The following is a 22,856-nucleotide window of genomic DNA, read 5'->3' on the forward strand; positions in this document are numbered from 1 at the left end:
TGGTGATGAAGGCACTAAAACAGATTAATGTGAGCTTGCTTAAGCACGAATACTGGACTAAGATATCGTTTTCCGAATGCACTGGTAATATGCAACATGCGTGAAGATGTTCTTAATCTATCATATGAGGAAGCTATCTTTTCAGTGTATTGACAGCTGTTTTTTCTTAACAGGTGACTATACAGTAAATAGCTAATACGTAATTGCTCCTGTTCAGCAATCTTGAGTTTAATTTGCTATCTCTGTCAGGGAACTGTTTCTTTGATCGTTTTTTATCATTATAACTAGATAGATACTCCTATTTCAATATAACTGTCATCGATGTATACGTAAATGAATGCACATATAAATTGGTAAGTGAATACATATGTGAATGAAGAAATTAAACATCATTATTTATAATCAAACGATTGAAGATATGTATTTATGTTTTTTCTAATTTATTAATGTGTGCCTGCAGTATGATAATGAGGGACTGTCCATAGAAACTCAAATAAATCCCAAATGTGTGTAATAATGCTTAATAGAATTAATAGCGTTGGTGACCTGTAGTTTTCAGGTCTCTTCACAGACGTTCAATTGAGTTCAAGTCCTGGCTTTGGCTGGGCCACTGAAGAACATTATTAAAAGACATGTCATTGAAAAAAAAAAAAACTCCCTCCCCAACCGCGGTCTGAAGTCCTGTGTGTCCGCATCAGGTTGTCTTTAAGGACCTATGTATTTTTATCTGTAATTTGTAATTTCAAGTGGATAATTTACTATAAAAAACAATCTGAGAGCATGCATGCAGCATGCCCACAGTCTCCTCTGTTATGGACTGTTCACCATTGCAAAAACAAGACACTGCCGATGGGGAACGGGCATTGAGCTGCCACTGGACTCTGAAACCCTCTCCTTCCAACCACTTGCAAGTCTGACTCCCTCAGCACTTTAAAAAGGTCTAACTCATCATTATGGTCTTATTCCTGTTTGTCCTTTATAGTCTGTACAGCATCATTGGGTGTGCATTTAATTCCATCTATTACTATTGAGCTAAACATGTAATATGGGCCTGCTCATAATGTGTCTTGTGAGAAGAAGGGGTCATCTACAATCAGTTTTGTCTTTTTGATCATGGTCAATAAGAATGCATGAACAGATGGGAGCTGATCCCACACCGAAAGGCTTTATGAATACAGAACCTGGTTAATTTTAAACCATCACACATTTGAGCCGTGCTTTCCATGTACATCCTGAGCATTATAAACAGTAGAATAACAGACACACACAAACACACACACACATCCCGCTCCTATTCTTTTCCAACAGTGGCAGGAAGTTGCCACATATCCGCAGAGCTTCTGAAAAAGACTGAAAAGGACAAGTGGTGTCGGGGGGTAGCAGCACTGGAGATGAGGGTGTACCGCTTCAGACTGTTCACACAGTCCTGTTGGTCGTGGGCACATTCAGCAACACTGTGAGACAACAAGTTCCAAAGGAGAAACCCAGAGAAATATCCCACAGAACTGTACCGGTGCTGGAGTACAGACCTGCTGGACCTGCCGTAGTCAGACTAAGGCGTTGGACCGAAGCACCTTGGTACCGTTAAGAGGACGGTGAGAAAGGCCATAGCCCTGACCCCCATCCTCCTGTCTGGGATCTGGAACCATTATGCTGGTACTGTGGACGACCGTTCTGTTGGGTTTGAACAGGTGGTGTCGAGGTGAGTCGTTCCAGATATTCCCTTGGTGATGCTATGATCCTAGAGTGAGACAGATAAACGACTAAAGAGAGGACTGTCCCAGCACCAGAACAGCGTCACCATCCATTGTGTTGATCTCTGTTTAGACTTCTGACGATATGCCAATAGGTTGTCATAGAACCTCCATGTCATTCTGTATTCATATGTCCTATTAAATTATTTAATTAACAACTTCACGTACAAATGTCTTGATTGTTTCCTAATAAGATGCTGCTTGAATATGTCAAACTCAAATATTGTATAGCAGTTGTGATTTTCCACTGCTGTAGAGTCCACCATTAGTCTAATGCCTAACACTTCATTGTTACTCTGTCTGTGTTATGATTGAATAGTTTCTCACACCTGCCAAGCCACTCCATTGTCCCAATCCATTAAATTCCTCATCGCCACGGTGATGACCTCCGACCTTCCTCCAGTCCCAACCCACTCCATTTCCTGTAGCTATTTGCCTCTCCTGGAAACGTCCTGTTTGTGTCAGGCCTCCTATTTCCCGTTTCCCAAATGCTTAATGCCAACGACACACCTTTCGGTGGCAGTCTGGTCTGCATGGCTCCAGGCATTGTTAACAGTGAATAGAGGGTGATGATAAAGCCACGTAGACCTACTGTATACAGTGCATGGGGGGCACTGGCGTAGTGTGGTGACGTTGGGCCGGGGTGCAAGCTGTCCTTACAGCCCCCCGGTACAAAATACAGGGAAGGAAAACATTATTTGATCCCCTGCTGATTTTGTACATTTGCCCACTGACCAAGAAATGATCAGTCAGGGCATTGAAAATGGGTCGTGGATGGGTATTCCAGCATGACTATGACCCAAAACACATGGCCAAGGCAACAAAGGAGTGGCTCAAGAAGAAGCACATTAAGGTCCCGGAGTGGCCTAGCCAGTCTTCAGACCTTAATCCCATAGAAAACATGTGGAGGGAGCTGAAGGTTCAAGTTGCCAAACCTCAGCCTCGAAATCTTAATGACAGAGAAGATCTGCAAAGAGGAGTGGGACAAAATCCCTCCTGAGATGTGTGCAAACCAGGTGGCCAACTACAAGAAACGTCTGACCTCTGTGATTGCCAGCAAGGGTTTTGCCACCAAGTACTAAGTCATGTTTTGCAGAGGGGTCGAAAACGTATTTCACTCCTTAAAATGCAAATCAATGTATAACATTTTTGTTGTTCTGGATTTTTTGTTTGTTATTCTGTCTCTCACTGTTCAAATAAACCTACCATTAAAATGATAGACTGATCATTTCTGTGTAAACGTGGAAAACGTACAAAATCAGCCGGGGATCAAATAATCTTTTCCCTCACTGTAATTCCGATGTGGTATATACGCATGTACATACGTTCCTGGCGTAGATTATCCTCCCAGCTGACGTCTGACTGTGATAACCACATAGAAAAACACCACATCAAGAAAAATTTAAATAAATTGTTATTAAAGGAGACAAGCACGGCCCCCCCTACACTCCCCTAACGTAGACCCTGGTGCAGCCACGGCCACTGCTCTCCTGACAGCCCCGCTGGTGATAGAGTGCCATTCATTTGGTAATTCAATGCTTTAAGTGACTCCGTTTGAGGTCGTGAATTAGGTTCAAGTAGGAATCTAACCTGTGCGTATGTTTTTTGTGTGGCTCCTATCCAAACAGCAGCATCTCCTGGAGGTGAAGCGTGGGCCCTGTGTCCCAACAGACATTGTAAGGCCAAGTTCAGTGACGGGACATGTGATAAGGAATGCACTGAGCCAGAGTGTCTGAAAGATGGCTTTGACTGTCTGAGGGACAGAGGAAAATGCATGTAAGACACTGTAGCAACAGGGAGACCTGGGCTGCATTTCATTCTATAATGTTCCCTCACCCCTTGTTCCCTCACCCCTTGTTCCCTCACCCCTTTGTTCCCTCCCCCTTTGTTCTCTCCTGTCATGGAACAGTAGAACTATGTGAAGACAACATGGTGACTTACTCTTACCCATTAGTCTCATATTGATGGGAAGTGGTGTGAAAAAAAGTCCTGTGTGGCTCAGTTGGTAAAAGCGTGGCACTTGTTCTGCCAGTGTTTTGGCTTAGATTTATACAGGGACCCAGAAACTCACTCCTGCAAGTGACTCTGGATAAGAACCTGAGGGCAGCGAGGAGAGAACGTCTTCCTGGAAGGAGCCCACTTCCATTCATCATGAATTCATCCAGATGTTTAACTTGCCACTGACATGTTCTCTGCATGCCTCCACCCACCCCACCCACTCAGTTCAGGCCACATCCACTACTGCCGAGACCACTACGCCAACTCTCACTGTGACCAGGGCTGTGACAGCGCCGCCTGCGGCTGGGACGGCGGTGATTGCCACAGTCACCACAGCCCTCTGTGGGCTAAGGGTACCCTGCTCCTCCACAACCGCGTCCCCCTGCAACACGGAACCTTCTCCAACAGTTCCCTTCTCTGGGCCCTCAGCACCCTTCTCCAGACACCCCTCAAACTGCGGGGCGCAGCGTCTCTCGACCACAGCAAGGACCTCTTTGCCTTTAACCCCCAGCAGCTCGAAAACCTGCTGTCTCAAGCTCCGTCGGCCGACTCATATGGGTAACTATGAATGGACGACTAGCTTCAACCAAATGTTTTCCCTCAACCTGTTCTCCTTTGTCAACATGGAGGTCCTCTCCCCATCTCTCTTGGCCAGCTCACTCCTGTTCCTGCAAGTGGATAACAGGCCGTGCTCCCGCCTCCCCTCGGCCTGTTTCCCGTCCGCCATTGAAGCAGCTCACTTCCTGCGGGCTGCGACGTCGTCCAGTCGCACGGCGGTTGCCTCGCACCCAGAGCTGAATGCCATTATAAGCCTGAGAGGCGTTAAGGAAGAAATAGGAACGCGAGAGGAGGACCAAGATGAGACAAACAGTATGTGTCCTGTTGCACGAGTGTACGTGTTTGCGTGCGCGTGCCTGTGTGCATGCTTGAGTGTGTGTGCATGTGTGTAAATGGGAGTACCGCCCATAGCGGTTGGCACCATTGAAGCCAACCGCTATTTTAATCTAGTCAACTTCACTGGCTTCATTGGCCCCCCAGATGACCGGAGTGGTCATGTCAGCACAACTGGCTCATCTGATCCACTTCATCAGATGAGAGACGCCAATGAATTACACTGAAATTTTAACACATAGTGGCTCTGCCCACGATGTCATGATGCTAAAATGGGCCAGATACACCTGATATCTCTCCCCCCCTTTCTCCACTCACAGGTGCTATACCTCCATGGCTTTGGGCTGTGATCGGCGTCGCAACGGGCCTGGTACTAGCGTTGGTCTTTGTGGTGGTCTTGGTGATCAGGAGGGTGAGGGGGCGAGGAGCAGAGAGGGAGGGAGTGGGAGGAGAGAGGATTAGACACAGGTCCATTGTCACCGACAACGACAGCAGAGCCAGTGGGGCCAAAGCTTGGGCTCAGCACACACCCCACCGAGAGCACAGCGGCGTGACAGGGAGGGAGAAAGACAGGAACGGGGTGAGGAAGAAGAAGAAAGCAAAAGAGGCAGAGAGGAAGAGACGCAAAGAGCCACTGGGGGAGGATGCCATTCGACTGCGGTGAGTGAAGATTCATTTCTATGGGACAGAATGGTTAGAGGATGTTAAATCAACCACGCTGTGATTAACAGATACCAGTACGCTTCAGGGGGATGGATTTCACTCTCCATTTATTTTACATTCTTGTTACTTTTATTCAATTTTTCTCCGCAATTTTGTGATGTCCAAGTTGTAGTTAAGGTCCTGCTTAATTGACTCCCAGCGTTGTTTCAATGCCTCCATGCCTCCACCCACCCCACTTGTGGACTTGGGGAAGGCGATGTGGGGATGTCTTCTGAAGCAAATCCGACACCATTCTGGTTCTTATCACACTGCTTGCTCAACCAGGAACTCTAGACTGGAATCCTCACTAGCCAGAAGGAACATACTCACCGGCCTTCTACATACCTCCATTAAGCTCACAGGCACCCAAATGGCCACAAAGAGTTGCAACCATAGGCTAGGCCAACATATTCGATTAGAAACCCTCTAGAACCTGGCCATCTGCATTGCTCTTCCGCCAGACCCCTAAGGTGAACCGCAAGCAGGATATCTCATATTCAGACGTTTCCGTTTCTGATTTTAGACCCCTCAAAAAGGACCTGGATATTGGAAGTGACACTGACTTTACCCAGAGTTCCATGGAGGACATCAACAGGTCCATCTGTGACCACCGAACCCAGGAGCAGAAGCACTACGGCAGCCCTCCGAACCACCCACAGACGCCCATACAGCGTAAGATTACTTCCTGATCGTGGTTCATTCACTGTACACTCTATCAAACTGTATTCAGAAATTCCCCCACATTAATTCCATTGTCACAGAACAACTGCTCACAATGCACAGACCGAACAACTTAACTAAGTGTAGCTACAATGACTTTCAGCTCTACTTTTAGCTCCCCCTAGAGGATGGGAGAGAAATGCTGTTCCATCACCACACCACAGAACACCCAATCAAGTAAGTTCCATAATCCATCGGAGTACCGTGTCATATCCTAACGTTTCGATATGTTGTGATCATTGTAGATTAAGCTTCTTACTACAGTATTTGATTACACTGGGCAGTCCGCTCCGGTTCAGTGGTGTGGTCCAGATGGATCGGTGGTCCTGATTCGTGCCGTCCGGAGTGGGCTTGATCGTGTGGTCCTGGAGCTTCTAAGAGCTGGGGTGCCAGTCAACAACACAGATCACACTGGTATTGCTTTGCTCACACAATAATCAGAAAAACCTCATTCAGGCAATATGGTTAACCAAGGAAACTAAACTTACCTGAACGTTTTAGGAGAGGATTATTGTGCAAATCTACATTGCATGAAACAAATGTAATGGTTATGTAGCTTGCATAGGTGTTATAACAAGCTTATAAACACACTGCCTCACTGACATATTACTATATTCTATTTCATTGAGGGGATTAGTAACCAGTGTAACTTACCTCATCTTTCTCTGGTCCTCCCCATGTCACATCCCTTTTTGTGCCCCCTTCTCTTCTGTTCTGGTAAAACTCCCCCCGACTCCCCGCATCCCTCCCACTCCTCTCTCCAGCACCACTGCTGCCCCCCTCTGAAACAGAGACAGATGTTGATGTGCCGTAGTGGCTAGGCAGTGTGGATGTACCATATTAACCTCCTTTGCTTATCTCTCTATCCATCTATTGCTTTGCCTCTCTCTCTGTTGCTTTTCCCTTTTTATCTCGGGCTGATTCACTGGTCCTTCACTATCGTCTGCATTGTTATTTCTTTTTTCTAAATGACCCTCTCCTGCCTTCGGCTCTTGACCCTCTGGGCTTGACTATGTAATGTTTGTTCACTGGCTGACTTACTCCCCTCTCTTCCTGTACCAAACTCCCTCCTTATTTCCCTCACCTCCCTCCACTTTAAATGCACTCTCTCTCCCAGGAAGATCAGCCCTTCACTGGGCATGCTCAGTTAACCACCTCTCCTTGACAAGAACACTCATTCGCTATGGTGCCGCAGTGGACCTGCAGGATAATAAGGTATCAAGAATGGCAAGCTGAACGCTCTATATTTCTGATTCTCCAAACACTTGTTTCTGGAAAAGTGCAATTCCATAGGCAAACTCTGTTCTTGCGTAGGCCACTCCTGTTTTATCATATAGTATATAGACCACTCCCATTCTCTGACAGGGTGAAACCGCTCTGTTCCTCTCGGCCCTCCATGGATGCTACGACACCGCCAGGTTCCTGCTGCTTAACGGGGCCAACCAGGATCTTCCTGATCGCAGGGGGCGCCGGGCGATACATGTTGCTCAAGAGAGCATGCATCATCAGGTCCTGGAGCTCCTGTTGGCCCACAGGGCTCAGAGGGGCCCTATCCATATGGAACAAGCCAGTGACATGTTGTGGGACGAGCGTGCCCTGCTGTACGGCCAATGCGTAAACTCCCCTGGACTCCCTGGTAGAAGTGCCTCCTTCTCTGGGACTGTAGGGCATCGTGATATGGCTTCGCCTACGCAAAGGTAGTCTTGACATGGGCTCAGCACACACCAACACATTTGGCGTACAGGTGCTCACAACATTGTGAAATAATTTCATAGACCTTGAAGGCACATTCATCACTGCCTACTTATTCTTTCCCTCTTCTTTTGACAGTGATTGGTCAATGGGCAGAGTGCAGTGTCCTTCGCCCCAGAACTGGCGGCCACAGGTCAACCAATCAGTGACTGCGTTGGTCACCCCACGAATAATGGGCCGTTCCCCACGGCCAATCAGTACTCTGCAGGAAGTTACCTCAGAGGACGAAGACCGTGAACGGACCCACGAAGTCCCAAGAGCAGTGACACCGCACTTCCTGTTACCCCAGCCTGCTCCTCGACAGCGGTCTTTCTCTTGCACCCAGAATGCACTGCAGCGCCGCTCTAGTGCACACCAGCCCGAACCAAATTATGTTGCTTTATCAGAGAAAATATCCAATGAGCCCGTAGACAGAGTGATCGTAGCCCCTCCTACAGAAGTTCCCACACAAACAGAATGCAGATCAGTAGTCAACAATGGCACTGCCAACCCCAGCAGGGCTGAGCCAGAGAATGAGGCAGTAAACTCCAAAAACGCAATCCAGAAAACCAGAGGTGAGAAACAAAATAACGTGCCTGATTCTAACCAAACAGCCTTGTAGAGATTTTTGTAAGAAATCATGCTCAAATTGTCTTGCCCCAAAACTCTAATCAGGCACAGTATACATTTCCAGTAATTGCCCCTTCATAATTAATTGACACAGGACTTATAGTCAGTTAAAGTCTGTAAATGAATTGAATGTACATATCTATAGAAATAAACTATGCAACTATTCATGTGCGATTCATACTTTTCTGCAGCAAAAATGTGCATCTATTTTATTCACTGATATCAAAACCAACCATTCACTTTAAGACAGACCAACTGACTGTGAATACAGAGTCTTTATTGTAAAAGAGGTAGGGAGAATACAGGTTTTCCACTGTACAGAAAGACAGTACTGTTGCTCATTCAAACCGTTAATATATCCAGATCAAACACACACAAGCATACCAGTAGAAAAAAGAGAAAACAAACACACAAAATCTTTGGATTTTTCTCTATTGCCCCCACATCTTCTAAATGCATCTCTATCTGAGGTTTAAACAAATATTTAGAGTTGTAATAACAGCAATAATAATATAGCTAGTGGAATAAAACAATGATAATGCAATTTCCCAAGTCTCCCCACCCACATACCACAGTAACATATAAAGTAGAGGAAAACAAAACCCATGATCCCAGTACTAAACCACCAGCCCAACTTCTCACTCACACACACACACGGGCTCACACACACACACACACACACACACACACACACACACACACACACACACACACACAAAAGTGCACACAAAAACACACAGTCACACTTTCAGTTCATACAAACATAATAATGAACAATATATTGGACACTAAGAGAAAGAAAAGACAAACAAAAACCGCAACCAAGTGGGTAGAGTGAAATCATTCTTTCTGTCTTTTTCTGTTGTCACCCATTCATTACATTGACCCGGGGCCATCAGTCGGAGTCCCTTGAGTGGTCGCTTCCCGGGGAGGTGGCAGAGGGAGGCGTGTTTTGTCCTTGCCAGTGCCCATTAGTCTGCGGGAGAAAAAAAGACATGGTGACTTGTATGTCGCATTAGACTGCAGTAACACCGCACCACTCCAGAACAACTCTTCTCTGAGATCGCTGTCGAAAAGCCCAATGTTTCCTTCACATCCATTTTTTTCTAACAAGATAAAAACAAAGATACATTAATGACGCAATAGGATGTGAGTGACAGGGAAGTTCCATACTTGTGCTCCCATGTAGACAGGCTGCTCTCCGTTCATTGGTGGGACACCCAGGAAAAGATCCGGCCCAGAGAGAGAGTAGCCCCCCGAACCTATGCAGACAAAGATAGAAGTCGTCTTTATGAGGGGGTGTTAATAGGGACTATTAATGCTGCACAGCCAAATCCTAGAGTCCTGCTAAGGAAGAACAAACAGATCAAAAACATGGTTGTTTTAACACGTATACATCAACAAACCATCCATTTATATTACCAATCAGACCTAAAATCCCAAATGTGGATGATTTAACCTGGCTGATTCCATGCAGGGCCTACCTGTGGAGTTGGGCGTGTGCGTTGAGTCCTCGTTCTGTGTTGCCCCTATGGCTGTCTTCATGGCGTAGATGTTGGCCTCTTCTTGGAACTTCCCGATGTTCTTCTTGTAGCGGATTCTCTTGTTGCCAAACCAGTTGCACACCTGTCCATGCAAGGAGCTGGTAAGAGTGCTACTTCACTGCTGTAAAGTCACCTTGTCTATGCAAATGTACACTATATGACACAAAACTACACAGTGCTTGACTTAGGATGAGAAGTTGCAGGAGCTGTCTTTTTCCATGTTGATGACCAATAATTGGTGGTGTGTCTTTGTAGCCCATTAAAAAGTAAATAGAATGCTGCGGGTCTCTGATCCCATAGGTTTACCATTTACTGTCGTTGTGCTTTTTATCAAGACACTTAACCCCCCAAGTAGAAAGCTTTACTGCTATGATAGTGCATAAAACACACTGGTCCGTCCATCAGGAAAGGTGTTGGGGGTCAAGGCTTTATATGGGTGTGAATCCCATCTAAGCTAATCAAGGGCCTGGCCTATATGGTTAGCTGAGGTTTAGGCTACAATGTGGGTAGTGGGGCTCAGGCTGAGGCCTGCACATACTATATCTCTCCTGGTAGGTTGTTGGCCTCTCTGGACAGAAAATAGTGCATTATTACTCGTCTTGATAACATAACCACTATTAACTTTACAACATAACTATGCCTTTGTTGGGTGTCCGGCCAAAGTAGGACTAGACTGAGCAGGTTCTGTGATTTGCAGTCTCAATACACATAGCAACATACCAAAAGTAATGGTCATGCTCAAAATATATGAATGTGCCTGTATAATGATCCAAGACTTCATGGTCCAATGGTTCTCATATGAGCTAGTCATTGTTTTGCAAGGTCAAAAGGACAGTGGGCTTTCTTTGTTACCATAAAATGAGGCCATTCTACGTGTGGTACTGAAAGGAATGCCTATGTGAGAATCCACTGAGTATTATCAAGGGATTATGTTCCTCTCAAGGCTGAGGTAGAAGAGCATATTTTGTGTTTCTTATGTCAACAACACGGAGTTAACGGGATATCATGCTATAACATCATTATTAATTCAATGAGTAATGAGGGATCAAATGGATAAGTAAGGCTACAGTCATGTGGAAAATGATGTACACCCCCTAAAAAGTTGTCTTTTTTTGTACCTATTTGGACAAAATCTATTTCTGAGGCAAACCGCACTGCGGCCAAACAACTCAACTTTGTCACATCTTTCCAGAGTACATTGTTCCTCTACTTTGGTGTTTGCCCAGGTGTTGTCTTGCAAACCTCAGTGTTGATTTTCTTTTCTAAGAGCAGACGATTCTTCCTGATCTCCCTTGATGGCCAGGTTTGTGCAGTCTCTTTCTAGCAGTAGACTCATCCACAATGACTGTGGCAAGGAGAGGCTTGTAGCTCCCATGATGTTACCCAGGGGTTCGTAGAGACTTCTGTGAGCATCTTTCAGTCAGCTATTGGCCAGAATTTGGGGGGCATGACCTGTTCTATGTAGATTGCAATTTGTCTGGGATTTTCTCCTTTTGTAGATGATCTGTTGGACAATAGCCATCAATAATATTTCTTTGTACGGCACTGGAAAGGTATTTGTATCTTGGAATGATGTGTTACCACATAACCCACACAGTTAAACCCAAACCAGATCAAATATCTAATTTTACTGGCTGGACCATCCCAAGTTATTCAAGTTATGATTTTCTAATGATCGGCACCTGTTTTGGTACACCTTATTGTAAATTTAAGTGATGGTAAATGTAAGGGTGTATTTACTTTTATTTTTATTGCATTAAATGTTTCATTAAAAGTGTATTTAGTTTTGTCAAATTGGGTTACTTTTATCTAAGAATGTGGTTGGAATTTAGCATGTGTTGAAATGTGTACAATCAGATGCAGCTTTCCAAGGGGTGTACTTTGTTTTCCACATTACTTTATATACATAGCTACATTATCCATGTTTTTATACTGTTAATTTAACATTATATATTTCCAGTTTGGAAAAGTCTACTGGCACACAGTGGATTTACAGACTAGTGGTGGGTAAATTTGAATAAAGGGGAATCACAACATGGAAGACATTTTAGTCACTTAGCAGATGCTCCTGTTTAAGGCAACTTTTGGGACAGTTTGGGAGGCTCAGTACCGTGCTTAGAGATACAACAACAAAGGTTTATCTTATCGAATATGGGCTTCAAAACAGCCACCCTCCACAGTGTGTGTGGATCTGGGCAGGTGATAGGCAAGGTTACTTATTTTATAAAGGACCAGGTAGCCTAGGCATTTCTTAAAATCCAACATCTCAGACAGTTCCTGACAGGTCATGCACTAAGATTACCTGAGAGACAGTGATGCTGCACTGTTTGGCCAGTTCTTCTTTGGCCTCTTCACTTGGATAGGGGTTGGAGAGGTGGGAGTAAAAATATTCATTCAGGACTTCCGTCGCCTGCTTGCTGAAATTACGTCTCTTGCGCCTGAAAGGACAAGGTAAGAGCCATGAGCATGGACACACTACTCAGCCAAAAGCACACATGAAGCAATGCAGTTGTACACAAGTTGCAACTTGCACTGTAATAACATATTTATGCACTGTCCATAAGATGGGTAAGACAATACATCATTGTATATTTATAGACATTTTATGCATTCATAGAAATCCAGTGTGTACATGAATTGTCAGTCACTGTAATGGCAGTATCAGTGGTCTTGGGTTTACACTGACCTGGCGTCAAGAAAGCGGGACCTCAGAATCATGACGGCCTCGCAGGTGCTCTGCTTGAGCTGTGTTTGGATGGAGCTGAACTTGCGGTGAATGATGGCCACCATGCGCTCAATCTCACGTGGTGACACAGGCCGCGTACGTGACTGCTCCCTCAGTAGGTTCATCACATGGGTAGTGAACTCACTACACGCCTAAACAGAGAGGTGGGGTTGTAGATGGAGACATGAGAGTGAATGGGACTCAAGTTCTGTAATTCTATAGTCGAACGACATTGCTGATATCTGTAAACTGCTATATCACCTCTTCATTCATGTGATTATGAGGTAAAGGTGTACATTTTTGTGTTTTTCTCCACCTCAAATATTTCTTCAGAAGTACCTGTTCATATTTCTCCATCTCAGTGTGATAGATGTTCCGAATCTGGCTCAACTTGCTTTTGTAGTCTGAGTGCTCCAGTGAGCTGTCCGGTGACATCCCTCCAGAGCTGGTTGCTGCAGACACGGCCGCTGCTGCTCCGCCACCTTTCTCTGGGCCAGCCACTCCCTCTGCCAGCAGCATGTTATCTAATCGCACCAGCTGTGGGTCCTGGGGTTCCTCCTCATGAGCATTTCTCATTGACAAGCCTATGACAATTGAGAGTTGGGTCAATCTGATTGCTGATAAGGTTTGTGAAAATCCATGAACTTTCCCAAATTTCCCTGGTTTCCCCAAAAACCTGATGGGAGAGGAACACAATCATCCAACCAGGATTTCTGCATTGGGCATTATTTTTGTAACTCTATTCTTGGTAAATAATGCATTAAAAGTCTCCTTTTAAATGAGTATGTTCTGGCTCTTTGAGGTATAACTAGATTTATGCAGAAGACAAATGGAATAATGTTGCCATCTTGCTGTAAAACGAATTTACATGTTTGTTGATATATTCTTGATACTGAATTTCCAAACTCCATCAAAATCAACTGTACTGATCAATGTGATTTTGATGCAGCCAACATCTTCCTAATTAGAGATGGTTAGAACTTTTCCACTACAGTAATATCTACAAGTTTTAAATAAAACAAACAACCCGTTTCAATTTCAAAAATTAACGTACCTGTTTTCTCCTTGATTTCGCACAAGACGCTGAACAATGCTGGTTTCATTCGATGGCAATTCAATGCGTGTTTTCTGACGATAAAAAAATATATTTTTTATTTTAGCCAGCTAGCTAACTTTATTTAGCAAGTCCCCTTCATCAGTAAACAACTGGTCAAATGTGTTTAACTAGATTGCTGTTTTTCGCACGTTTAGTGATATTGCTAATGTTAACGTTAGCTTCGTATGTACATTACAAGATATATAACATATGTTAATTACATTTTGACAGTTCTCTAGCATTTTGCCATGCTAACCTTAGCTACTTGATGTTTTGGGTCGCTAACAGCAATTACAATAGGTCACGTTAGATAACATTTTCTTGTGTATATATTCGTAATTACAACATATTTAACATGAAAGGGACAATGTCAGTATTATAGACACGTTTTCGATGTATTATGATGGTATAAATAATATTTTCATAGGTACGTACACCTAACCGACAAGCTAGCTAGCTAGATAAGAAACATAAATAAAGCCATTAGCTACACAAAGTTAGCGTAGTTAGCTAACTGCAGAGCTAGTTAGTATCCACCCTCTTTAGCCAGACAACTCTTGCCCTTTCCCCTCAAATAAAGCAGAGATAAACAAGCATGTGAATAGGACCAACAGAGAAGAACGTCTCAAGAAACAAAGCCAGTTAGCTACTGAATTAACGCTACACACTAGCTAGTTAATTAGTAATGCTGGCTACATAAAGGATACTGTAGGTAGTCAACAATTCATTGTTCTTGTAGAACTTAGCCTAACGTTAGCTAGGTAGCTAGCTAAAAACACATTAGCGTGCTAGCTAGCTACATAATTGGAAACTTCGAAGTTGGAAAAACAAAACTTCTGAAAGCTTGTAGTCTTAGTCATTAAACCAACTTTGCAACCTGGTGTAGTTAAATATGAAGTTACTGTAAAATAAGAAACAGATACTGTACGAACTTTGCTTGTGCTTCGTCCAAACTTTGGTCGGTGATAGTCATAATTTGTTGTAATATGTCACCAATGTCTCTGCGGTTTTCATGTCCATTTTCTGCGCCTTCGTGGCCCGACTCTCCGTCGGAGCGGTGGTGGGATGATGGGTGAACCGAGTTTAGTGGATGAATACCGGGGTGAGAGTTCAGGCCAAGGCCCCGGCCGTTAGAGGGCCCGTTGCCCGTGAGAGGCTGCTGCTGTAACATCCTGAGCGGCACACAGTGGCGGCGACTAATCACTACCGCCGTTCAAAACTCCAACACAACACACAATGCTGGCCTGCACCCTATGGACAGCAGAGTCCCCTAGCGATTGAGAAAAGATCTATAACAAGAATGTCCACAATATTTAATTGTGAGTCAGAAAGTATATCTATTACTGTACTAGCAAGGAATATTCTTGCTAATCACACTCAACTCGTTCGCGAGAACGAAAAGAGTATTCTCAGCAACAGAATATTCATAGCAATGACTTCTGCATGATTTGTTACAGTAGATGGCAATAGGTGTGTGGTTGTGAAAGAGACAAATAATGCTTCAGCTTCAAAATAAGGTCAAAGGTCTTTCCCGTGAACAGTACATATACACTCCATAATATTTTGATATTTCACATATGTATACTAACTGTGACGAATATGTTTCTTATATAAAAACAGCCATGGCACCATGATGAACAGCAAAACCTTTTTCTAACAATGTAATACTTCTCCTTCAGCTGCAAAATCAACAGGAAGTGTGCCAAACCACAGCAGTGTCAGAATAACAGTGCCTGTTTCAACACGTTGCTTTTTCTGTCTGTATGCTTTTTTTTCTGCAAATGCAATAAGAGCAGATACTAACTTCTGATACACATTTTAAATAAATTCCTCTGACTTTGTTAATAAAGAAAAGGATTTGATGACACTGCACCACTTCACTTTAAACAGTAATATTTCATAACGCCATGACATGGAGATAAGGGCCAAATAAACAGGGTTGGGTTGGGGTAAGAGGAACAGGAAGAGACCAAGACTGAAAGGCAGACAGAGACTGAGATAGAGAAGGAGAGTACTCATTACTTTGACATGTAAAGCACAACTAATAGCTGTTATTTCTCACAAAGAAAACGGAATCAGCGATGCCATACCTAATCAATGTGGACACTAGAAGATGAGGTTGATCAGAAACTGAGCTACAGGAACACACAAGTAAGAAATACTTATTACACTTCAGAGAGTGGGTGTTAAGGTAAACGCTGGAAGGCAGGCAAGTACAATCCATGATAGGAATTTATTACTCAAAAAAGTTAGCAGGAAACCAGTCCTTCTGGTTTTTCATAAGAATCAGTCCTGCGATTAGACCGTAATGCACAGATACTGGTGTGGCTGTTCAGTCACTAACGCTAGAAGTCTTCTACTTGAGTTGTTGTGAGTTACCATTTCCATTAAGTCTACATTTAATGTTGCCTTATACGTGTTCTTCGAACCAGTTCCACAGTGCTCTGAATTTACAATATAACTTGAGCTGGTATGTGTATTTGTTTTATTTTTGTCAGGCTTACTCTGAGAAGACTTAAATGGATGTTGTAATGGAATCCCAGGAGATTAAAGTTACATTGACTGAAGGGGAGAACTTGGAGCATCAAATAATTATTGAAGAGGGGAATGTTACGGAGAAAGCTGTTGAGGGAGGGACACAGCCAATAACATGCCAGGGCACTGATGACATCTCTAGAGTGGAAGAGCCTGACGCTGCCAGACGTGGACAGATTGAAAATGAAGACACAGAAAGTGGACATAGAGACAAAGGGAAACAAGAACAACAAAACATTAAACCAGATGGAGAGACTGAGACAGAGAAGGGGGTAGGACATGTTAAAGGAATGGATACACTCGGGATGAATGAACAGAAAAAAGATATGGAGAAAGAGGGAATGGAAATGGTTGAAATTACTGAAGAAAACAAAGATGGAGAAAACCATTTGGAGACAGACAAGTTATCACAAGGCTTACAAGTCAGCACAAATGGACGTATTCCACTGGACCAGTTGTCTACAGATACACTGAGCACAGAGGAGGCCTCAAAACAGGTTTAGAACATTTGCTCTCCCTAATCATCTATTCATTTGCATTATGTGATGATAATTCAAGTGATGATAATTATATTAGTGACAGGACACATAAATCATAAATAGTTTGATGCAACATTCTAGTTGTAGAAAAACAAGGACTTCATTTTGTAGTGACAGAATGTGTTAGTGTGTGAATTAGAAATGTGTTTGAAATGAGTAGTGAAGCCATCCCTCTAAAGGTCCTAAACGATGGCCTCTCATTCTGTCACCCGTGCTTTTCTCAGGCTCGACGGTTAACCCCTGCCTTCCCAGAGGCACTGTATGACTTGGTCTTTACTCTGCAAGAAGGGAGACGACTCAATGACCAGCGCTGCTCATTCAGGGGGAGGAGAAGGTGCCAATCTGAACCCAACACTTACATTCCGGCCTACAGAGCCAATAGAGGTGAAGAGAAGTCACTAGTGATTATGATCTAATACGTGACTGTTGAACACTACAACTGATGCAATTAGCTTCCCTTGTTTCACCATATATGCTGATTCATTTAAAATGACCAAGGGGAAAAAGGTTGTCTATAGCTACAGTGCCAACATCAATTAACGGACCTGTTTACATCCTGTACATTAGTGAGCTATTGAAATAATGTTGTTTGAATGATGAACAAGGCTGAACTCCTGTAGCCCACTAAAGGATGCATGTCTCCCCTCTCTTTCCACCTCTTCCAATCCAAACAGCTCATTTCTCATCAATGACCTCGCTGCAGAAAGAGGCGTTCTTTGATTTGGTGGCTACTTCCCAAGGTCGTCGACTTGACGACCAGAGGGCGGAACTAAATGACAACCCACCCTCTAAGCCAAAGGCCAGTAAGAAGAGGACCAGTGTAAAAGAGGCGAAGCCTAAACAGTCCGCTCCAACTGCAGTGCAGAATGAGGACTTGTACAATATGATTCTCACCTCACAAGTAAGTTACTGCGAACATAACCCAAAGCTTCTAGTGGTCAATTTGACCCAAACATTATAAAGTTTTATTTTCATTCAAAATATAAATTAGTCATCACGTTATATGATGTTATAGTTTTACATTGGCTTTATATCATGTTATGTTATTGGTTTTATGTCATGTCATATGGTGTATAAGCATCAAGTTGGGTTACACAGGTTTGTGTTACATAGGCGTAATATTGCCTGTACCATCCCCTATGCATGTACTTCAGTCACAGTCTAACATACAGCTCCGGAAAAAAACAAGAGACCACTGCACCTTTTTCTTTCCTTTCCAAAAAAAGTCGAAAAGAAAGGTTTTGAGTGAGGAACAGAAGGGTTAAAATTAAGACACCACTACAAATTGAACGCTTCTATTCCTCACACAAAACCTTCCTTTTCAACTTTTTCGAAAAGGAAAGAAAAAGGTGCAGTGGTCTCTTAATTTTTTCCGGAGCTGTATGTCTGTCTCTATACCACAGGCCCTGAGTAACAGAGTCATGATGTGATGTTTCTGTCTGTCTCTGTACCACAGGCCCTGAGTAACAGAGTCATGATGTGATGTTTCTGTCTGTCTCTGTACCACAGGCCCTGAGTAACAGAGTCATGATGTGATGTTTCTGTCTGTCTCTGTACCACAGGCCCTGAGTAACAGAGTCGTGATGTGATGTTTCTGTCTGTCTCTGTACCTCAAGCCCTGAGTAACAGAGTCATGATGTGATGTTTCTGTCTGTCTCTGTACCTCAGGCCCTGAGTAACAGAGTCATGATGTGATGTTTCTGTCTGTCTCTGTACCACAGGCCCTGAGTAACAGAGTCATGATGTGATGTTTCTGTCTGTCTCTGTACCACAGGCCCTGAGTAACAGAGTCATGATGTGATGTTTCTGTCTGTCTCTGTACCTCAGGCCCTGAGTAACAGAGTCATTATGTGATGTTTCTGTCTGTCTCTGTACCTCAGGCCCTGAGTAACAGAGTCATGATGTGATGTTTCTGTCTGTCTCTGTACCACAGGCCCTGAGTAACAGAGTCATGATGTGATGTTTCTGTCTGTCTCTGTAACTCAGGCCCTGAGTAACAGAGTCATGATGTGATTTTTCTGTCTGTCTCCATACCACAGGCCCTGAATAACAGAGTCATGATGTGATGTTTCTGTCTGTCTCTGTACCACAGGCCCTGAGTAACAGAGTCATGATGTGATGTTTCTGTCTGTCTGTGTAACTCAGGCCCTCAGTAACAGAGTCATGATGTGATGTTTCTGTCTGTCTCTGTAACTCAGGCACAGGGTAGGCTGGAAGAACAGCGCAGTGCTGCCCCAGGTCCCATGGATGATGAAGACTTCTTCTCCTTGCTACTGAGTGTCCAGGGAGGACGCATGGAGGACCAGAGGACTGAGCTGCCTGGGATCATGGGGACCTGAGAGATATGCATGCTAGAAAGATTGTCCTAGAGCAGGTGTACACGTGATAGTACCCTATATCTCAAGAATCACGTTCCTAGGGAACTATTGCAAAAACCGCTATTACATTCTATTCCAACATATCTAGTTGCCATTACGTTGATCAAGAACGTTAAATATTGTGTATGGTAATAATCCAATAGTTTTGTAGGATGTCACCTATCCAAATAAAGGAATTTATGTAGACCATACCCACTCAACATCCCGACTCAACATCCCTCCTCAACATCCCCCCTCAACATCCCCTCTCAATATCCCCCCTCAATATCCCCACTCAACATCCCCTCTCAACATCCCCCCTCAACAGCCCAACTCAACATCCCCCCTCAACATCCCCCCTCAACATCCCCTCTCAACATCCCCTCTCAACATCCCCACTCAACATCCCCCCTCAACATCCCCACTCAACATCCCCCCTCAACATCCCCACTCAATATCCCCTCTCAGCATCCCCCCTCAACATCCCCCCTCAACATCCCCCCTCAACATCCCCACTCAACATCCCCACTCAACATCCCCTCTCAACATCCCCACTCAACATCCCCCCTCAACATCCCCACTCAACATCCCCCCTCAACATCCCCACTCAATATCCCCTCTCAGCATCCCCCCTCAACATCCCCCCCTCAACATCCCCCCTCAATATCCCCACTCAACATCCCCACTCAACATCCCCACTCAAGCCAAATCAGTTGTTTTTATAAGAATAATACAATACGAAAACCTGAATGGAGAGCGCAATGTGTGGCCATTCAAAATGTGGATTGATATATAACGTTCTTGACCAACGTAATGGCACTAGATATATATAATGCTATTTTGAACAGTTAGGTTAATGTATGCTGCTGATACTGAGCATACAGTGGGTATATTTCTGTGTTGACTGCACAACAATTTTCATAATGCCCTGAAGCTTTTGGGGTGCTTAACTTATCGTTAAGATTCGTGATACAAGGAAATTAGATGACCACAGGAGTGAATGTGTCTGAATGAGTGTCTGACAGTGTTTCTACCCTATATTTCAACAACGTTCCATAGAGCAAATAAAGTAATTGTTAAAATATTAAACCTACATCGTGTTTCTAAATCTTATATACACTGAGAAGTCCCTCAACAGTTGTCTATTGTACTGAACCAGGCTGTTGAGGGACAATGCAAGGCTGCATAGCGTCAAACACCTAGACGTCTTCAGGAAGCCACCAGTCTTTTCAGACTCTAGTCTGTCGAACTCAGTCAACTCCCAACTCCAACGGCAATTTTCTGAGGATGACTTAAATGGTTAAGGTGGCGAAATTGATAGGTGATGAGGAAGAATACTTGACAGTTCCTTAAAGTGCAAGTCAGACATCTGACTGCTCACAGATGGAACGGCTAAGTATGCTCTGTGCAACACAAAGAACTTGTGGAGGTGGTTTCAGAAAAAGATGTGACTCTTTTTACTCTGTAAAAATGTTAGCTTCCTAGCCTTTCCTTTCCTTGTAACCATGGAAGCCACAGAGACAGAGACACTGTTTTAGTTGGATATCTCATGGAAAATAAAGGAACTAAAAGGCCTGACAGCAAAAACTAAAAGCAGACGCAAAATACAGATTGCGAAATAAAGGCACGAGACCTACTTCAGGGAAGATGTCAACAAACCAACCACCATTTGGTTGCTCCTGCAACAAGTAGAGACTGAGCCTGTTATCAAAGTCATTTTGGAGGGTTGGGTGTGTAATAGTCCTATAGCCTTGACCTGATGCCAACGAGAGGAAGCATAATCATGTAAAGAATATCAAATATATGTATACAGAGTGCGTAATGATACAGAATGTGCCAATGTACTCAATATTCTTCATTCATTTGAGAAGAGAAAGAGCAATGCCTTGTCATGAAGTTATTGAAATGCACTCCCTTACAAAGAAATACCACAGTTGACTGCAGCGACTGCCAATGTACTGCCGGTTTTATAAAGGCTAGTGTGACTACAATATTCTTTGTGATGTCTTTTCAGAATGTTTCCTCTTTAAAATAACTAATCTCACTCCTCTTAAAAATAAAGGTTGAGGTGAAGATGCTAATGAACTCACACTGCCATTGCCTTTGAATGGCCTTCTCTTGTCAGTTCACTTCCAAATGTGATTGTTGTGAGTCCTCTATGCATTCACAACACTGTATCCAGAAGGATTCCAGATGTTTCCCCAACATTCATTTATTGCACAGTGCAGAAGACATGCTATGTGAACCTATTACTTGACAGCAATAAATGTAACTGCTTACATTTTAGAAGCTAATTGTTTCTATTCAGTAAATACGGCATGTTGTACTTATTATAATAATTGTTTTATAACAGATTGAACCTGTATGCAGTGAATTTTATGGTTACAGGCTACATTGCTAAATAGGTTGTATTTGAAAATAGTACTACCAACGTGCACATTTATTTAACTTTATGGCACTAAAGTGCGGGCCTAAACCAGGCAAAACAGTGTTCCAGACAGTAACCTCGAGCTCAGTGAACTGAACTCAGGCTTGGTCTTGGTTTGGTTATCATCAGTGAGTCTGAGTTGCTTCAGAGCCTTTACACTGCATAGTAAAATGTACCGAATTGCATTCACTTCTCAAAACATTTTCTGGAAAGGGCCAAGTGTGGAAACACCCTCTGATACAAGTAGACTGTTGGACTATGTAGGGGAAGAGATACAAACCAGTAGCGGTTCCTACCATTAGGCATGATAGGCAGCTGCATATGTCCCCAGAAGGCCTAGGGTCACATGAAAATTCTAACTGAAATAAAATTAATAATACTAGTGCTGTCAAACGATTAAAATAATGAATCATGATTAATTGCAATTTTAGAATGTGTTCAAATTTTAATAAATTAAAAGCAGTGCATTATGTTAAAAACATATGTTTTATTGTAAACTATAGACAGTGCTTGATTTGAAATTAAATAAGTGGAAGCTCTGGTGAACTCCATGCCCAAGAGGGTTAAGGCAGTGCTGGAAAATAATGGTGGCCACACAAAATATGGACACTTTGGGCCCAATTTGGACATTTTCACTTAGGGGTGTACTCACTTTGTTGCCATCGGTTTAGACATTAACGGCTGTGTCTTGAGTTATTTTGAGGGGACAGCAAATTTACACTGTTATACAAGCTGTAAACTCACTACTTTACATTGTAGCAAAGTGTCATTTCCTCAGTGTTGTCACATGAAAGGGTATAATCAAATATTTACAAAAATGTGAGGGGTGTACTCACTATTGTGAGATACTGTTTATCATGGCCCTTACATTTCTCACCACAATGACTGGCAGAATGTATTTGTAGCCCGTGTAAATTAAATGAGAAAGAAGCTTGTCTCTGATCCCATAGTTCTACCATCTCCTACCACTGCGCTCTTGATCATGGCACCAAATACAATAACAGCATTTTAAGGATTCTGCATTAAATATCTCAACCCCCCTGTCTGGAAAGCTGCAGACACTGAATCACACCTATGCTCTTTCCCGCCAAAGTCAAACACTAACTATGGGTGATTTTGAGACATGTTAATCACCCATGTTAAAGCGTTAACTTTCACAGCCCTAAATAACATAATTTATTTTTGTCTTAAGATCTGATTGTGTTA

General features: G+C 43.4%; 3 protein-coding genes across 8 annotated transcripts; 2 read left to right on the top strand and 1 right to left on the bottom strand.

Annotated features, from left to right (window-relative positions):
* Nucleotides 1-976: 976 nt before the first annotated feature.
* On the top strand, nt 977-8,591 carry notchl (notch receptor, like). Of its 4 annotated transcripts, none has more exons than XM_010889831.4 (11): nt 997-1,702; nt 3,383-3,530; nt 3,978-4,310; nt 4,408-4,622; nt 4,964-5,303; nt 5,869-6,017; nt 6,181-6,242; nt 6,350-6,479; nt 7,183-7,280; nt 7,431-7,762; nt 7,896-8,591. In XM_010889831.4, exons 1-11 carry the CDS (start codon nt 1,651-1,653, stop codon nt 8,416-8,418), a joined length of 2,382 nt encoding a protein of 793 aa, XP_010888133.2. In that variant the 5' UTR covers nt 997-1,650; the 3' UTR covers nt 8,419-8,591. The 4 variants fall into 4 exon arrangements, with proteins under 4 accessions (XP_010888134.2, XP_010888133.2, XP_010888131.2 ...); XM_010889829.5 differs by having other exon boundaries at nt 1,000-1,702; nt 3,386-3,530; nt 6,169-6,242; XM_013131767.4 differs by having other exon boundaries at nt 1,001-1,702; nt 6,169-6,242.
* A 91-nt stretch (nt 8,592-8,682) lies between these two features.
* Nucleotides 8,683-15,126, bottom strand: pbx2 (pre-B-cell leukemia homeobox 2). 2 transcript variants are annotated; one of them, XM_010889833.5, is made up of 8 exons: nt 14,724-15,081; nt 13,750-13,823; nt 13,035-13,279; nt 12,657-12,847; nt 12,273-12,408; nt 9,911-10,052; nt 9,600-9,688; nt 8,683-9,402 (listed from the first exon to the last, which is right to left on the bottom strand). In XM_010889833.5, the coding sequence occupies exons 1-8, from the start codon at nt 14,960-14,962 to the stop codon at nt 9,322-9,324; spliced, it is 1,197 nt and encodes a 398-aa protein (XP_010888135.1). In that variant the 5' UTR covers nt 14,963-15,081; the 3' UTR covers nt 8,683-9,321. The 2 variants fall into 2 exon arrangements, with proteins under 2 accessions (XP_010888135.1, XP_019896704.1); XM_020041145.3 differs by lacking the exons at nt 8,683-9,402; nt 9,600-9,688; nt 9,911-10,052 and adding an exon at nt 10,070-11,474 and having other exon boundaries at nt 14,724-15,126.
* Nucleotides 15,127-15,561: 435 nt separating this feature from the next.
* On the top strand, nt 15,562-19,540 carry LOC105021862 (G-protein-signaling modulator 2). 2 transcript variants are annotated; one of them, XM_010889828.5, is made up of 5 exons: nt 15,562-15,942; nt 16,290-16,823; nt 17,090-17,249; nt 17,540-17,766; nt 19,064-19,540. In XM_010889828.5, exons 2-5 carry the CDS (start codon nt 16,311-16,313, stop codon nt 19,202-19,204), a joined length of 1,041 nt encoding a protein of 346 aa, XP_010888130.1. In that variant the 5' UTR covers nt 15,562-15,942; nt 16,290-16,310; the 3' UTR covers nt 19,205-19,540. The 2 variants fall into 2 exon arrangements, with proteins under 2 accessions (XP_010888130.1, XP_012987217.1); XM_013131763.4 differs by lacking the exon at nt 15,562-15,942 and adding an exon at nt 16,054-16,161.
* The last annotated feature ends 3,316 nt before the right edge of the window (nt 19,541-22,856 follow it).

The sequence above is a fragment of the Esox lucius genome, chromosome 20 (genome assembly GCF_011004845.1).
Source record: "Esox lucius isolate fEsoLuc1 chromosome 20, fEsoLuc1.pri, whole genome shotgun sequence".
NCBI lineage: Eukaryota > Metazoa > Chordata > Actinopteri > Esociformes > Esocidae > Esox > Esox lucius.

Bases quoted from the DNA above. Each gene is read 5' to 3' on its own strand.
- notchl (XM_013131767.4), top strand. From the start codon at position 1,651: ATGCTGGTACTGTGGACGACCGTTCTGTTGGGTTTGAACAGGTGGTGT. The intron at 5,304-5,868 runs GTGAGTGAAGAT...TTCTGATTTTAG, and splicing joins GAGGATGCCATTCGACTGCG to ACCCCTCAAAAAGGACCTGG. The intron at 6,480-7,182 runs GTATTGCTTTGC...TCTCTCTCCCAG, and splicing joins CAACAACACAGATCACACTG to GAAGATCAGCCCTTCACTGG.
- pbx2 (XM_010889833.5), bottom strand. From the start codon at position 14,962: ATGTTACAGCAGCAGCCTCTCACGGGCAACGGGCCCTCTAACGGCCGG. The intron at 12,848-13,034 runs GTACTTCTGAAG...CTCTCTGTTTAG, and splicing joins AGATGGAGAAATATGAACAG to GCGTGTAGTGAGTTCACTAC. The intron at 12,409-12,656 runs GTCAGTGTAAAC...TTGTCCTTTCAG, and splicing joins TCCCGCTTTCTTGACGCCAG to GCGCAAGAGACGTAATTTCA.
- LOC105021862 (XM_010889828.5), top strand. From the start codon at position 16,311: ATGGATGTTGTAATGGAATCCCAGGAGATTAAAGTTACATTGACTGAA. The intron at 17,250-17,539 runs GTGAAGAGAAGT...CAATCCAAACAG, and splicing joins GGCCTACAGAGCCAATAGAG to CTCATTTCTCATCAATGACC. The intron at 17,767-19,063 runs GTAAGTTACTGC...TCTGTAACTCAG, and splicing joins ATATGATTCTCACCTCACAA to GCACAGGGTAGGCTGGAAGA.